Source organism: Simochromis diagramma, unplaced genomic scaffold, assembly GCF_900408965.1.
Source record: "Simochromis diagramma unplaced genomic scaffold, fSimDia1.1 OVJJ01000816.1, whole genome shotgun sequence".
In the NCBI taxonomy this organism is placed as follows: Eukaryota; Metazoa; Chordata; class Actinopteri; order Cichliformes; family Cichlidae; genus Simochromis; species Simochromis diagramma.
In genome coordinates, this window is record NW_024386908.1 from 12,462,911 (window position 1) to 12,478,438 (window position 15,528).

The window sequence follows — 15,528 nt, forward strand, 5'->3', positions numbered from 1 at the left end:
GTCACAAGCCCGGTTGTCATGTGTCTTGCTCTGTGGCAGGCAGTCAGCTGACAAATCCGGCTCCTGTGTGATGTTTACTTTCTGTTTTCAGCGCGTTTATCTGCGTTTTTTCTGAATGAATGCGGCGCTATGCTTCGCCCAGGAGGACCATGGTAGTCGTGAACTCGGTGTTGAAGCTGGTGCAGAGGCAGACGTACACCTGTCTGTCCCACCGATACGGGCTGTACCTCTGCTTCGGGGGGATCGTGCTCATGATTGTTTCCGCCTTTCAGTTTGGGGAGGTGAGGTTTCTTCTCTTGTTTCAGCTCCTGTCTCTTACAGACAGCCGCTTCTGCTGTCGGGTTAGCTAGCGTTTACTTTCTCCTAACAGCTGTTTTCAGCACACCACCTTCCCACCAGAGTCCACTAAAAATTGCTCGTTTAAGCAGATCTTCCTGAAAGTAAACAGAAATGTATTGCATGTCTTTAAACGACACGTCTCCCCAGACTGCCTCTGTTCTGTGTGTATTCTCCATTAAAACCACTACTGTAGCTCTATTTTAATTAAACTGCCTGCCCCTTTTTTCAGATGTAGTTTAGATTTAGTTACACCAACTGCTACTTGATTTACGTTGAATATCAGATACTAAATCTCCCAAAAATTTTAAAATCGTGAACTACACGGCGTGTTCTTCTGTCCATGCAGGTGGTGGTGGAGTGGAGTAGGGACCAGTATCATGTGCTGTTTGACTCCTACAGAGACAACGTGGGTGGGAAATCATTCCAAAGCAGGTAAAAGAAACCAACCTTGAGCTCATTTCATAGATACATTTTGTGTCTTAGAGGAAATCTATCTTAAGGCATTAGGAACTAGAAATCATAAAAATCTCAAAGCACATTGCACATTTTCTAATCCTAGCAGACAAGAAATGTGAAAGAACCAGACAGGGTTTAGCCATGCATGGATAAAAGTTAATTTACAGAGAAGTGTGTGCTGGGGAGGAAAACGGGGTTGTGGATTTGCAGTTTAAGCGCTGTCTGTTGAATTATGTGTGTGTTTGATTTATTATTTATTTTGGGGTTTTTTTTTTTGTTTTTGTTTTTTGCAGGCTTTGTCTGCCCATGCCTATTGATGTGGTGTACACATGGGTGAATGGCACAGACACGGCGCTGCTGAGGGAATTGAAGGCAGTCAAAGAGCAACTGGAGGAAGAACAAAAAGCTCAGAGGTAGCTTTATCTCCTAAAGTTCCCAAATACAGTAAAACTCAGCACGAAGGTCAGAGCATCATCAGCTGACATTGATTGGCTTGCTGATGCATGGGGAAAAAAGGGAATTGTGTGATTTTTATCCACCTCTGAAATGTCATCTGGTGTTAAAATAGACTGCAACAGCCCAATAAAATATAAATGCACTGTTCGTTTACACACAGGGAACGCCTGGGGAGAAACACAAGCGAGACAACTGAAGTGCCAAAAGACAGGTGAGTGTGATGATGGTGTACACAGTGGGTGTGTGATCTGTGAAGTTAAATAAGATGAAGTCTTATTTGTTTAGCAGTTCGTTATTTGGAGTACATATTTAGGGCGTGTGTGTAACAATTATGTGGCGACACAGTAGTGCGGGGGTTGGGACTGTTTCCTCACAGCACCTCCAGTTGTGCATGTTAGGTTAACTGTTTATTCTAAACCGACTGCTGAATGTGAGAGTGATTGCATGTTTGTGTAAAAATAATATGCAAGTTCAGGATTTAGATAAAGTGCTTGTGCTCAGTGTTTGTTGCAACACAGTCCACAAGAGTCTAATGCAATGAGAGATATGGAGAAGAAAATCTGGGAAGCTGGTAGCTGTTCTTGTGGACTTTGCCCTGTGTCCCCCACCTCGGAGGAAAATATAAGTTTTTAGTTTGTTTTGGGAACTTCTGGTGCAGCTAATGAATATTGAAGCCTAGCCTTCCCCTTCTGTGTGTTGGTCTGTGATTACAAATAGAAAAATAAATAAAAATGCACATACACACCTTAAGACACCTGCTGTTTTATGCTGGTTCTACACTATATTGCCAAAAGTGTTCTCTTGTCTCTTGTTTACACAGATTGAGTGACAGCCCATTCTTAATCCATAGGGTTTAATATGATCTCAGCCCACACTTTGCAGCTAAAACAGCTTCAGCACTTCAGGGAAGGCTTTCCACAAGGTTTAGGAGTGTGTTTATGGGAATTTTGGACCATTTTTCTAGAGGTGCATCTGTGAGTCAGACACCGATGTTGGACGGGAGGCTGCCTGCACTCTAATTCATCCCAAAAGTGTTCTGTCGGGTTGAAACCAGGACTCTGTGCAGGTCTATGTCTTTATCAGCTTTGCTTTGTGCACTGGTCTGCAGTCATGTTGGAGCATGAAGGGGCCATCCCCAAACTGTTGTCACAAAGTTCGGAGCATGAAATTGTCCAAAATGTCTTGGTGTGCTGAAACATTAAGTTTGTCCTTCACTGGAACTAAGGGGTTGAGCCCAACTCCTGAAAAAACAAAAACCACACCTTAATCCCCCTCCACCAAACTTTACTTTTAACACAGTGCTTTTGTGTATATCTATGCGGTCTAATGCAGCTAAGTACCACAGTTCTGCATCATACTGCTCGTCTGTTAACTTACAGAGAGGTTAAAAACAGGTTGCGTCAGTGTGGGTACATGGTGTGTTGAGTTTATTCTCAGACTTGTAGGTGTTGTGAAAAACCTGCTAAATGACTGTTAAAGTCGCAATGCAGTGGCATTGTGTGAACACCGAGGCTGATGTTGAAACAGGAAACTGGTGGGTTGCACCACACAGAGGATGTCAACTGATGGGATACCAGTTAGAGAAAAGCAGTTATTATTTTATTAACCAGAATGTTTACCATTGTTTACCATTTAAAGTTTACCATTGTTTTACTTAGCACTGTGATAATTGGCTTTGTTTGGCTTTTATTTAAGAAAAGGGGTGGTACAAAATCTTTTAAATCTTTTTTTTAATAAAAACGTAAATGCATAATGATAATAATATATAAGTGTACATAGAGGTTTTGAAGAAACAGTATTTTATTATTTTATGTTTTCCTCTTGCTTAAATGATATCAGTGCACTGAACATCTCTTTGGATATTTCCTGTTTCTGCTCACCGCTAAAATGTTGGTAGGAAAAAAACCAGCCCCGTCTTTCTTCTTCCTCCTTATTGTTGACCTTTAACCACAGATACACGAGGTGCTCAGTGCAACATTTTCATGTCTGCTCAATGCGTAAATTCATCGATTTTATGTATATGTTTTAAACCACAGTGCAAAGGAAGTAGCTGTCTGAGTGAGTGCACAGGTGTAGATGTGCTTATTAAAGGATTATTTATTTATTATTATCCCTTTTTCTGGCCATTTGTTTGCAGTGTTAAGCCTGAATGCCTGCTGTCCCATTGCATCATCGCACCCATGCTGGCCCTGGATCCCGCTCTGCCGGCCAACATTACGCTCAAAGAGCTGCCATCCCTCTCTCCCTCCTTCTCCGCTGCCAAAGAGCTGCTGCTCATGAACAAACCCTTCCACCAGCCTACCAGCTTCTCCTTGGTCGTCTTTAACTCACAAGCTGAAGGTAAAGAAACAAAGAGAATCAGTAAAGGATGCTCTTCGAATGACTTCAGTCAGCCGACTGCGGGTGGAAGTGTAGTAGCTGAGCCTAGCGGGCAGTTCGTCACTACAAAACATGTTATTTTTAACTAATGACATCAGTGATCAATACAGCCGCTGCAGGTGCCAGCAACAGTTTGATCTGCAAAGATGACAGCGGCCAGGATTGAATTATTCATATTCATGCAAGAGCGCTGACGTCCACCCTCTGTGGATAGTGCTAATAGTGTGACACACCGTACAGCATGAAGAGAGACAACACCAGTGGGAGAGCAGAGTTAACAAATAGTGTGTATAAGTGGACGGATTAAGAGATTTTCCTGATTCTATTTTAGTTTTTCTTCTTTATGTTTTACTTGTTCTCCCGACTCATTCAGGCTGTTTTTACCTTACATAGTTCATCGCACCCTTCTGGATCACTGTAGGCGCTTACCCAAACACACACACACACACACACACACACACACACACACACACACACACACACACACACACACACACACACACACACACACACACACACATTTATTTCAAAGAGGGCGGAGCTATAAGTGTATATTTTTGTGTGCTTGAAGACATGAAACTATAGCAGGAGATTAAATTTAATGATAGCGATAACATTAGTGTTGAAGGAAGATTAAATAATCAAGATCATTGTGCACTGGCATAACACTTGTATTCAGTGCAGTTTCTAACACTAAGACCAGAATTTTGCATTCAGCTTTTGAGGAAACAACTGTGAGATAATTCGTCTCTAAAATGATGACATTCATCAGTTTTTGTAAAATAATTTAGGGTTTCATTTGCTGACAGGAAACTATTCAGACACAGCATTTAATAGGTTTCTTGGTTTGTAGTCCACTTAAACCCAGCAGTGTTCTGCAGGAGGGGAACGAATGGGGAAATACCAAGTCCTTCTTGACACTGGAGTTTATAGGCGAGCATGCATGTGAGAACACAAGTGTCCAACTCAGCAGGATTGGACGTTAAAAAGGTCTTTACTGTGCCCGCTACCTAGCAGGTAGCTCATAGCCAGTGAGTGGACTCCATGTCTCCTATCTGGGTTTTATCATTATTCACACTAACCTTAAACAAACTGATTGTTTCCAGCACTGAGATGATGATCTGTATCCTCTGACAGTGCTCAGAATTAATACGTGAAAGTCATAAGTCTGATATTGCTCACTTGATCCTGTTTTTATCTTTGTTTCCATCTTTTTTATTTGATGATTGGAGGCAGTTTGTTTAGTTTGGGAAAGTGTGGCTACAGAGTTTGTTCCACTTTGTTTTGCACTTCATGCACGCCTGTCAAAGATCGAACTATGGAAACCTGAAGGTGTGTGTCTGCTGCTCACCATTTGTTCATTGCTCCCTGCAGCCATTAAAGCGTATACAGATATGTCTAAAGAAGATCAGAAATTCTCTGTGTCCAGATGTTACCTGGTAAGTTTACATCTGTTTTAGCACTTTTTAAGAATTTTGCATTTATTCTCTTTGTGCATGTAATTAACTCTGTTAGCTTTTCCATTTATAAGAGAAGGCAATAAAACACCAAAAGGCTTTTATTTTGAACCTTTGTTGTTGTGTGTCACACAGACAACGGATAAAGAGGCTCCGGGTCTGACCCGTATGCAGACTCTGGCGTATCTGAGCGGCTTCCCTGCGTCCTTCAAGGAGACGGAGAGGTTGCGAGCCAAACTTCCATCTGTCATAACCAGCAAAATCAAACAGGTACCAAAAGTCATTCCTTCTACTCATTAAATAAAAAAATCTTCTACACCACCTTCCAAGAGCATGAAAATAAGGTTGGTTTTAAAACAGCAGATGGCAGAGTTGCACTTTGGTGAACGTGCAGCAGACGCTGTCACTTTATGTAATTGTATTTCCTACTTTCAAACACTGTATTATTTCCTCCCAGTTCCTTGCATTAATTCTTCTTCATCTTATCCCTTATGTGAAATAGTGACATCAGAGTGATGCCAAAGGATGTTTGTATATCACCATCTCAATTACACCAGAGTAGAGAACTATAAGATACTCTCTGATCTTTTTTTTTAAAGCATAGCACCAAATTCCAAGAATAGTCTAATCACAGAAGTCAAATCCTCCTTGAAGAGGAGTTTGCACCTTCCTGCTAAACCTGCGTTTCTCTATTTTAATCGGTGACGTTGTGTTGTGGATAAAGGGCCTCTGTTTAGCTCAGTGTTGTGCTTGTGTATCTAATAATTTTCTCTAATCAGAACTCTGCTTTATATTTTGAGACAGAGGAATGCCACTAACAGGTTGGGATTACTCAGAAATAACCAAGGAAAACAAACCAGGCCAGGGCTGAGTGACCCTGTAGCTCCAGCCGACAGGCTGCAGGACAGGCCTGACTCTTCTGATAATGCCCTCATGTGGCTGATGAGCACTAATGGGTGATGCATTAGATAAGGTCTTTCATAACTGCCTTTGTTTTTAATAAGAATTCAAAACAAATGTGTTATCAGAAAGTCTTACAGTGTCAGAGGACATTAAAGCAAACTGTGCTCATATAAGCACCTTTGAGATGTGGTAGAATGGGACATGATTACAGATGTGCAGCCGATAAATCTGCTGTTTGATAGTATCGTGCCAATATGCACCAAAATCTCTGAGCAATGTTTCCAGGACTCTGTTGAATCTGTGTCATGACAGTTTGACAGTTCTTAAGGAAAAAGTGGGTCCCACCTGGTATTAGACAGGTACCTGATAAGGACTACACTAATAATGATCTATAACATGTAGGTTAACTGCATTTAATCTAACTCATCATTATCCAACCCAGCTGTCCCGTCATTCCTTCCATTCGTCTCCAAGTCTGCCACTGTCTTGCCTGGCAGGTCATGTGATAATAACTAGTGGTATTCAGGCTGTAACCTTAGCTGTCCATGCAGGGGTTAACATTAGAGCAACTGTTTTCAGTGGCGCATTGCCAGCCAGCAGGCCAAAAGGTCACCAGGATTTTTCTGACCTTATCTGCACTCTTAAACACATCCTTGCATTTCAACCACACAGGAAAGATGATGGAAATAGTGTGTGTGATTGGTGTTTAGTGGTGGAGGGATTCTAGGTACACAGGCCACCACACAATGCTCAGTTTGGATTTCAGCATATTTCCGGGTGCTTCTTGGCCGGTTCTGTGAAAGAGGGATGATGTGCATAGTGTGGAGGGAGCGGCTGAGCGCTGAGGGGTGGCTGGTATTTATAGCTGGTGTTAGACCGACGACTATAGTGATGAAAGCTGGACCACAGCCCCGATCATCTGCCTGTGCTGTTGCCTGTCAGGTCCTGCCCACTGTGTTTGTGTACAAGTCTGCTGATGTGATTGTATTAGCGTGCGTTTAGCGTGCGACAACAGAAATATGCTAGTGACCGATACAATGACAGCGTAGTTTTCCTTGACGACAGCTGGTTGCAATGTGCCCAGTCTGTAGACCTGGTGTAACCAATGTTTTTCCCAGCAACTGTTGTCAGTCTCCAACAATCACTCATAGACACTTGCAAAATACAAATTTTTCCCTAATAATCAGTGGTTGCCAGATGGTTGCAGATCAGTCTCTAGGCCTGTCTGTCTTGGGTCTTATTCAGTTTGAACCACAGTTGTCATATGGCTGAAATGGTGGACAAGTTGGTGGTTCGCGTTCACGTGTCTGGAAAATCAATAATGAGTGAGATTAAGCACCAGTAGCCATGGTTTGTGGACTGAAATTGCGATGCCAATGTAGCGCTCATCTTTCAGAGCTAAGACTGATTGTGATATGGGTTGAATGCTAGCAACCCTTCAGCAAGGACTGTATAGATCAGGGGTCCCCAATCCCAGTCCACAGGGCTGGTGTCCCTGCAGGTCTTAGATGTGTCCTTGATCCATCACAGCTGATTTAAATGGATAAATTACCTTCTTAACATGTGTTGAACTTCTCCAGAGGCCTAGTAATGAACTAATCATGTGATTCAGGTGTGTTGACCCAGGGTGAGATCTAAAACCTGCAGGGACACCGGCCCTCGTGGACTGGGATTGGGGACCCCTGGTATAGATTCTTGACACAGCGACTGGCAGATAGATGCTAACTGGTATTTCTATAGCAAATCACAAAAACAGCTGCCTCATGGCGCTTTATCTTGTAAGATTGAGACCCTACAATAATATAGAACAAACCCCAACAATGAAACAACCTCCTTTAAGGAAGCACTTGGCGAGAGTGGGAAGGAAAAACTCCCTTTTAAAAGGAAGAAACCTCCGGCAGAAGCAGGCTCATACTTGTGTGCTTCAGTGACCCACAAAGAGAAGGCCGATGCAGATCGAGCTGCATGCTGCTGCAACATCCCAGTCCATCTGCTTGAAAAGATCACTCGGCACTGGGTTAATTACTTTATCCACATTGTCAACTTATTTTTCTAGACTAATTACATTGTCCACAGTCCCTGCAGTGACACACGGCCCACAGTGATGAGGGTTTATTATGTGTTGAGAGTATAATACACACGGGACATGTTAATACTGTGGTGTGGAATAACTCGCGCAGCCGCCTGGAGCAGATGAGCTGATGAAATCCGGACTTTTTGGTGATTCAAAATTACATTTCACGACAACCATTCCCCCTCTACTTCAAAACAAGGAAACCTATCCATATATTTAGTGCCTTTTTTTTTTTTTTTTTTGACAGTCTGTGTTTTCCCAAAATTAAGACAGGAAGTGGTCACATGCAATGACAAGAAAATTGAGGATTTGTCCACCTCTGGGTTAGCCGTTGTTAGCTGTGGAACCAGTTTGGTTTCATGTGTCCAGCATGCTGCAGTAAGCGGACGCTGCTGAACATAGCTCGACTGTTTATGATGAGAAATGTTAAAGCAAGACGAAGCAGTTACTGTATGGGATAGCGCTTAATCCTGAAACCCAGTAACAGTAGCACAAGAAATCATTAAATCACTGAACTGATATTAAAGAAGGATTATGATGGAATATGTTTTGTGTTTGCTTACATTAGTTTTTGTTTTTCAGCTTTATTGACAGATACAATGAAATGAAAAAATATGAAGATTTCCAGCAGTCCTTAAACCAAATGTCCTCATAACCAAATATTGTTGTTCATAATTTACTTAAATTAAAAATGAATGTACAAAATGTTCTTATGACAAGTATCTATAGGTCAAATTACCAAAGTTTGGTTATTTTTTATGTTGATTATGATCCATTAGATAAAAAGGTTTGTGGGTATAAATTTACACTTCTTTGGAAAGCGTGCGTCTGTGTAAAGCTGCCACACACCTCTGCTTTGTGTGTATGTGCCAGTGCATTATCATGACTATAAAGAGTGCAACCTGATCCGTGCCTTGTTGTCACCGGGCTGCGTCCCGCTGGGTTTATAAGTCCCAGCTAATCCGCCTCACCTAAAAACAGGAGCAGAGGAAAAAAAGCAGACGAGTGGAGGCAGAACACGATCTCGTGTGAAGCGACGCAAGAAGTTTTTCCTGTAAAGTAAAATACTCGATTACTTGCTGTTAGCAATATTTTACTATTGCAGCTCATTTTGACTATTATACAGCGCTTAAAGAATTTATTAGCTCACCTTTCAGAAACACAAGAAAATACAAATATCCAGGATATTTGTATTTTCTTGTGTAAGACAAAAAAAGTGTTGTTATTTGTTAGATAAATAAGAAAACTTAATAAGTTTGACCTGGCACACTGGACTTCTCTAAAGAGTCAGAAATTAACCAAACATAACATTTAAACCCTAAAACAAATGGTTTTTGTTCAGGAATGCAAGTAAATACTCAAACAGTTTTAGAGTAAAGTGCTTGTGGTCACTGGTGGATTTATCAGTGCAGAACCATAAAAGAAACATTTTGGTAAATATCAGCACTGTTAATCTTAGGGAAGCTGTCGCATAAAGCTTCCACTGTATCTTGGTCTAATAAATTTATTAAGCATTGCATATTTATATCTCAAGTTTTTTACAGTATTTTTATATGGAGTTTATTTGTATATAAACATCCTTACCCTGTAATGCCTGTGCCATGAAGAAAACTTAAAAATTCAAGGTATTTAAAAAAAACAGACAAATTCAAAAAAATAAGAAATAAATTCTTTATTTGCATAAGAAAGTTTTAATTTGTATGATTTTTGTTGAATACAGGAATATTGAGAATTTATTGCTCACAGTTTGTTTATTTTAAGCAAACATATACAGTGGTAAAAATTACTAAAAAGTGTTAAAGGATTAAGAATATTGTTCTTTAAAGGCTAAAGTGGTCAGAAAATGATGCAGAGTGAAAAAGGTGCAATATTTTACTTTAAAAAAAAAAATGAAGCAGCTGAAAGTTTTTTGCTGTCCATGTTGTGGAGGCGGTTTTTAATGTTTGAGAGAGTAGACAAAAGGTTTTTAATATCCAAGGCTGGGGGCTCACACACACACGCACGCACACAAACACACACAGAGGGCTTTGATGCCACACATAACTCCTCTGAGATCAGACAGAGTCATATTCATGTGACCCTGCTGGAGAAGATGACATCACAGAACTTTCCGAACTCTCACCTCTTTATACACACGCATGCACGCACGCACGCACGCACGCACGCACGTGTATCTATGACTTCAGAGGACCTTTACCGTGACTAGCTTATCTCTCTATCAGCTAACTTTAACTGTAACTACTGCTTGCCTAACCTTTTGAGGAACTGCTTTTGTCTCCATGGAAAGACTTAGTCAACTGTTTTTTCCAGTCATTTTTGTCAGCCTCATTTATCGCCGTCTTTCAGAATTTTCCCTCTCCTAGTCTCTGCTATAAGCTGCTTTAAATTGAAATCTTTCTCACTGTTGCATATGGAGAGTTTTGCTTTTCGGCTTTAAAGGGGAACCTTTTTAAGTTGGTAACTCTGTCCAACTAGAGGTTTAGTGCTTTTAGGTTTTAGAAGTAGAATTAAGCCTTATGTAAAAGGCTTGTTTTTACTTTTTGTGGATTAATAAAATAATAATAAGCCTATAAACATGTCAACAGCTCTGTGAATTGCAGCTTCAGTCCACTGAGTAATATTTTATGAAAGTTTACCACCATTAACAGCTGTCTTTAGTGCTCTAAATCTGTAGGTTTAGCATGCTTAGCACTAAACAGAAGCTACAGCTGAAGATGATGAACAGGTTTTTAGTCCAAAAGTGTCATTTCAACCAACTTGATAAGTGACATTTGAATAGTCAGAAATGACAAAGTTGATAGACGATGTGTACCAAATGTGACTGCAGATTTGTATTTAAACACCAAAAAATGTAGCCCCCTGGTGGCCGTAAGACAGAACAACATTAAAAGGTATTGTGTGAATTGCAGGATCAAAAGTAGAGCCTAAACATTAGTATATCTTTATCCTTTATCCTCTGCTTCATTTATTTTTTACCAGGTCAAGTAACTTATTAAAATGCTACTGCAAACCACTGGACTATTCTTCCAAGCAATTAACACTGTAATTGAAATGTGTTTATTTGTCCCTCAGTTTGAGTTGTACTCAGAAGCCAGCATCGCCCTGCTCCACCTCAACACGCAACAGGATTTCACTGACTTGACTCAGCAGGCCAAGAAGAACCTGACACTGGATGGGAAAGAGTTAACCATCAGTCCTGCATACCTGTTCTGGGACCTCACTGCTATTTCACAGGTAGAGTCTTCTTTTTTTTAATCCTTTAATAATTGGCATTTGGTTTATTATTATTATTATTTTTTTTACACAGTATTGCAAAATGTGTGCAGTAGGCACTATATATAAGATATATAAGATGTTAAGAAAGAAGTGTTGTGTGTTTGCCCTCCAGTCTAAACAGGATGAAGATGTATCAGCCAGTCGATTCGAGGACAACGAGGAGCTTCGTTATTCGCTGCGCTCTATTGAGAGACACGCCCCCTGGGTGCGACACATCTTCATCGTCACCAATGGGCAAATTCCCTCCTGGCTCAACTTGGATAACCCCAGAGTTTCAGTTATTACACATCAGGTAAAACTTGAGCCTCAACTTCTACAACAATAAAGGTCCGGCTGGAATACAGAAGCTATGCTTTTATTCATAGTTTATTGTGTAAATTAGCTAATTGCTCCTTTTGGATTTCCAGGATATCTTCTCGAACCACAGCCACCTTCCCACTTTCAGCTCACCTGCTATAGAGACCCACATCCATCGTATTCCTGGGCTCTCCCAGAAATTTATTTACCTCAATGATGATGTGATGTTTGGCAAAGATGTGTGGCCTGATGACTTCTACAGCCACTCAAAAGGACAGAAGGTGCGAACACAACATGAAAAGTGCTCACAGTGAAGTTTGCCCTGAAATATGAGCCACCGTTTCATTTTTTAAATACTGAAAACTGGCTTTATTTTGCTCAATTCCCTGCAGGTATACCTCACCTGGCCGGTTCCTAACTGTGCAGAAGGCTGCCCAGGATCCTGGATCAAAGATGGGTACTGTGACAAGGCCTGCAACAACTCAGCTTGTGACTGGGATGGAGGAGACTGCCTGGGTAAAGATATCAACACCGTTGCGTCCTTTTTGTAAATGGGCATGTTTGTGCTGTGTATATTAAATTTTTTAATCCTTCTCTAAAAGGTGCAGCAGGGAGCAGTCGATTCCCTGGTGGGGTCGGTCCCGGTGGGGCTGGAGGGGCCGGGGGACAGGTGTGGCAGTTTGCAGGTGGTCTAGGAGGCATAGCGGGGACATCCTACTGCAATCAAGGCTGTGCCAACTCCTGGCTGGCTGACAAGTTCTGTGACCAGGCCTGTAATGTACTTTCCTGTGGCTTTGATGTGGGAGACTGTGGCCAAGGTATGTTTAAAGCAATACATGTAATAGTGTTTGTTTTGTTTGTTTTTTGGTGTTTCTTTTGGTTTTTACTATTTTATAATATAACCCTCAAAGGTAATCAGGTCTTTCTGTTGTATTATTTTAGGTTCAATACCTGCAAAAGGATTAATAAATTGGTAATATGTACAAATATAACTGCTAATAATATGTAATAAAATATGCTGACAAAAATCCTTTAAAAACGTAAACATTTTTAAATCATAATAGGTAAAATAGCAGACTATGGTAAATTATGTTTTAAAGAATAAAAGATTTATTTTATCAATCTACTCACTTAGTTACTTTCTCATTTTATTATTTATTTAGTTACTCATATACATACTTGTTTATTTTATTGATACCAGAATTTAAATTACTCTGTTGCAGATGCAGCACAAAGAATAAAGTAAAAGCAGTAGTCTACACTAAAAACAAAAGACTTTGTTATACTTGGAACAGCCATATTGTCAAAATTGTAAAAATTGTCATATGCAACATGGATAAATGAAGATAACAAAAAAATACATAATAAAAACTATCCCCAAAATTAAAAAATTACTGCAATTAAAGCCCCAAAAATGACATGAATATACAGTAGCTTAGAAACTATGAGCACAGCTAAATAGAGAATGTAGAAAATATTTTTTTTAATAAAAGTGAAGACGTTTTTCAGTTAATTACATTTTAAATGAGATGCAATCAGGAGCTGAAATGTAGAATGAACGTATGTATTGTGACATGAACTAGCAAAGACTGTGCGAATCTTTCCTTAAACAGCAAAGCTGTAAGAGATGTTATACAGTGTGTTTAACTGCATGTCCAGCAAATGGTGCAGAGGCTGGTCAGGATCCTGACAGAGGAAGCCGAGCAGTGTGGTGAATCAGTCAGGAACAGTATTGACGAATTTCCTCAGTGAGTAATATGGACGCATTCCAACAGCCGGCAGTTCGATAATCAGGTGACAGAAATGCTCCTTCACGGTAACATATCTAGGATTATGCCACTTTTCACTCACTTCTTCTTACTGCTCAGATTAGTGTCTCTGTCTTATCAGTATAGCCACACAATATATCAGTATATCAATCTGTCTGCGTGTTTGTCTCTTTGTCCACCAACTCCTCCTAGACCTTTGGGAGTTGAACAACCAAACTTGGCACAAAGGTGCATCGTAGGCCCCTGAATGTTCTGATCTGTATCAGACACCACAGTGTTATCATAATGCCCTCCACCCACCTAACAACAGGTGGAAATGACTTGGTTTTTGACTTTTTGCAGCTATAACATCTTATGAAAGCTAAACTATACATTATATTTTGTAACGTCATTATGTTGCCTAGCAAGCACCCTTTTGCATATATGCACCCACAACTCTTTATAAAAGCTTTGCAGCACAGACGATACTGTAGCCAAACATGTATTAATAATATTACTAAGTATCCTATAAGAACTTATAAGGATTGACTTGTTTTTATGTTCTGACACCATAGTTCTTGAATACACAGTCTAAATGTGCAGTGTAATTTGCGTATGAACAATAAACAAGTTTATGTTTTTATTTAAAGTGAACATTTTTGTTGCTACTAGCACCCTAAACATATTCTTTTGTCGTAGGGGGGGAAAAGACATTCGAAGTGTGTCCTTTGGGGAAGTGAGAACGTTTTGAAAGAACTCTTTTCTTTTTTAGAACACTTTAACCAGCTGCATCATGTGACCCTACTGAGGAACCAGAGCCACTACACGCTCCCTGTGGGTGAAGTCAGGCCGTATTTCAGCTTTGAGAAACTCGCTCACAGAGTCTCCGAAGCCCACATCAGCGAGAACCCCGTGGTGCGTCACACCTCTGTCGCAAACAAGTGGAAGACCATTCACCTGCTGCTCCACCCTGGTTACAACGCGACCCAGATCCACTACAACCTCACTTTTCAGAGAGACGACGACACAGAGTTTGCTATGAGCTTCAGTGTGGCTGTCGACACCCGTGAGGTTTCTCAAACTAACGCGTCCCCGACTTCAAGCAAAGATGCAGGAAAAGAACCGAACGCGACTCCGACCCCGGACCCAGTGTTCCCTTTCTCTGATATTCCTGAAAACAAACGAGGGCCTAAGCTCAAGAAAGGGCGGCCTGGAGATCCTCAGACTATCATAGAGGTTCCTTCTTTAAATGTGTCACTTTTACCAGCTGCTCTGCGCAAAGAGCTTCAAAAGCTGGAGGAAAAGCTTCTGATCGGTGACATTACTATGAAGGGTTACAATCTCACAAAAGCTGAACTTTTAAAGCCTTACAAGAACCTGGCGGAAAAGCATTTGATCCCTGATTCACAGCTAGGCAAAGATGATGCGAGCAGAGTCCAGAAGAAGTCCTATAAAGACTTGGACAGAGAGGATTTGAAAGGAAAAGATGAAACTGGAAATAAAGAAGAAATGTCTAAGAAAGATGTTGCCGTGAAAGACAAACCCGTTATTCCTCTCGTACCAGTCCACATTGATGATAAACTTCTGAAAGATTTGATAACTGAAAGACCTTTCTCTCTGAAAACTGCGATTGAGAGGCCCCTGACATCAAAGCTTTTAAACAGACTTTCCCTCCAAAAAAGTGCGGAGAGTCAGGCTGAGCTGGATAATGCTGCTGCAGTGGGGAGAAGGCTTCAGCACTTCATCTCCTCAGACCGAGGCTTCCTGCCGTGGGAGAGGAGAAAGTATTTCCAAGCTTTACTTGAGGTTTGTACACCCCTGTCTTCAATTTAAAGCTCCACTCAAAAAACTTGATTAAAAATAAATAAATTTGTGTTTACTCCACAGGAAGAGGAGCGTCTTGAGAGCGAAATGGCGTATGAGACCGATGGCACCGCTACCAGGCGAAAGCTTCAGGACACTTTTGCTGACTCGTTGCGCTACGTCAACAAGCTGCTCAACGGCCAGTTTGGCTTCACGTCTCGCAAAGTCCCCGCACACATGCCGCACATGATCGATCGTCTCATCATGCAGGAGCTGCAGGACACGTAAGTGATATTCTGTCTTATCAAATCAGATTTATATAAATATATTTCTATTTCTA

At 40.8% G+C, this 15,528-nt stretch overlaps 1 protein-coding gene across 1 annotated transcript in view; it reads left to right on the forward strand.

The window, feature by feature from the left end:
- Positions 1-15,528, forward strand: part of gnptab (N-acetylglucosamine-1-phosphate transferase subunits alpha and beta) — a 22,791-nt gene continuing 7,263 nt past the window's right edge. Inside the window, exons 1-14 of the mRNA XM_040035467.1 lie at positions 1-281; positions 686-771; positions 1,089-1,208; positions 1,412-1,462; positions 3,389-3,591; positions 5,005-5,069; positions 5,223-5,357; positions 11,137-11,298; positions 11,453-11,632; positions 11,748-11,918; positions 12,030-12,153; positions 12,240-12,455; positions 14,158-15,191; positions 15,273-15,472. Coding sequence (XP_039891401.1) covers positions 120-281; positions 686-771; positions 1,089-1,208; positions 1,412-1,462; positions 3,389-3,591; positions 5,005-5,069; positions 5,223-5,357; positions 11,137-11,298; positions 11,453-11,632; positions 11,748-11,918; positions 12,030-12,153; positions 12,240-12,455; positions 14,158-15,191; positions 15,273-15,472 — 2,909 coding nt within the window. The 5' untranslated portion in view covers positions 1-119. The remainder of the gene's footprint in view (positions 282-685; positions 772-1,088; positions 1,209-1,411; positions 1,463-3,388; positions 3,592-5,004; positions 5,070-5,222; positions 5,358-11,136; positions 11,299-11,452; positions 11,633-11,747; positions 11,919-12,029; positions 12,154-12,239; positions 12,456-14,157; positions 15,192-15,272; positions 15,473-15,528) is intronic.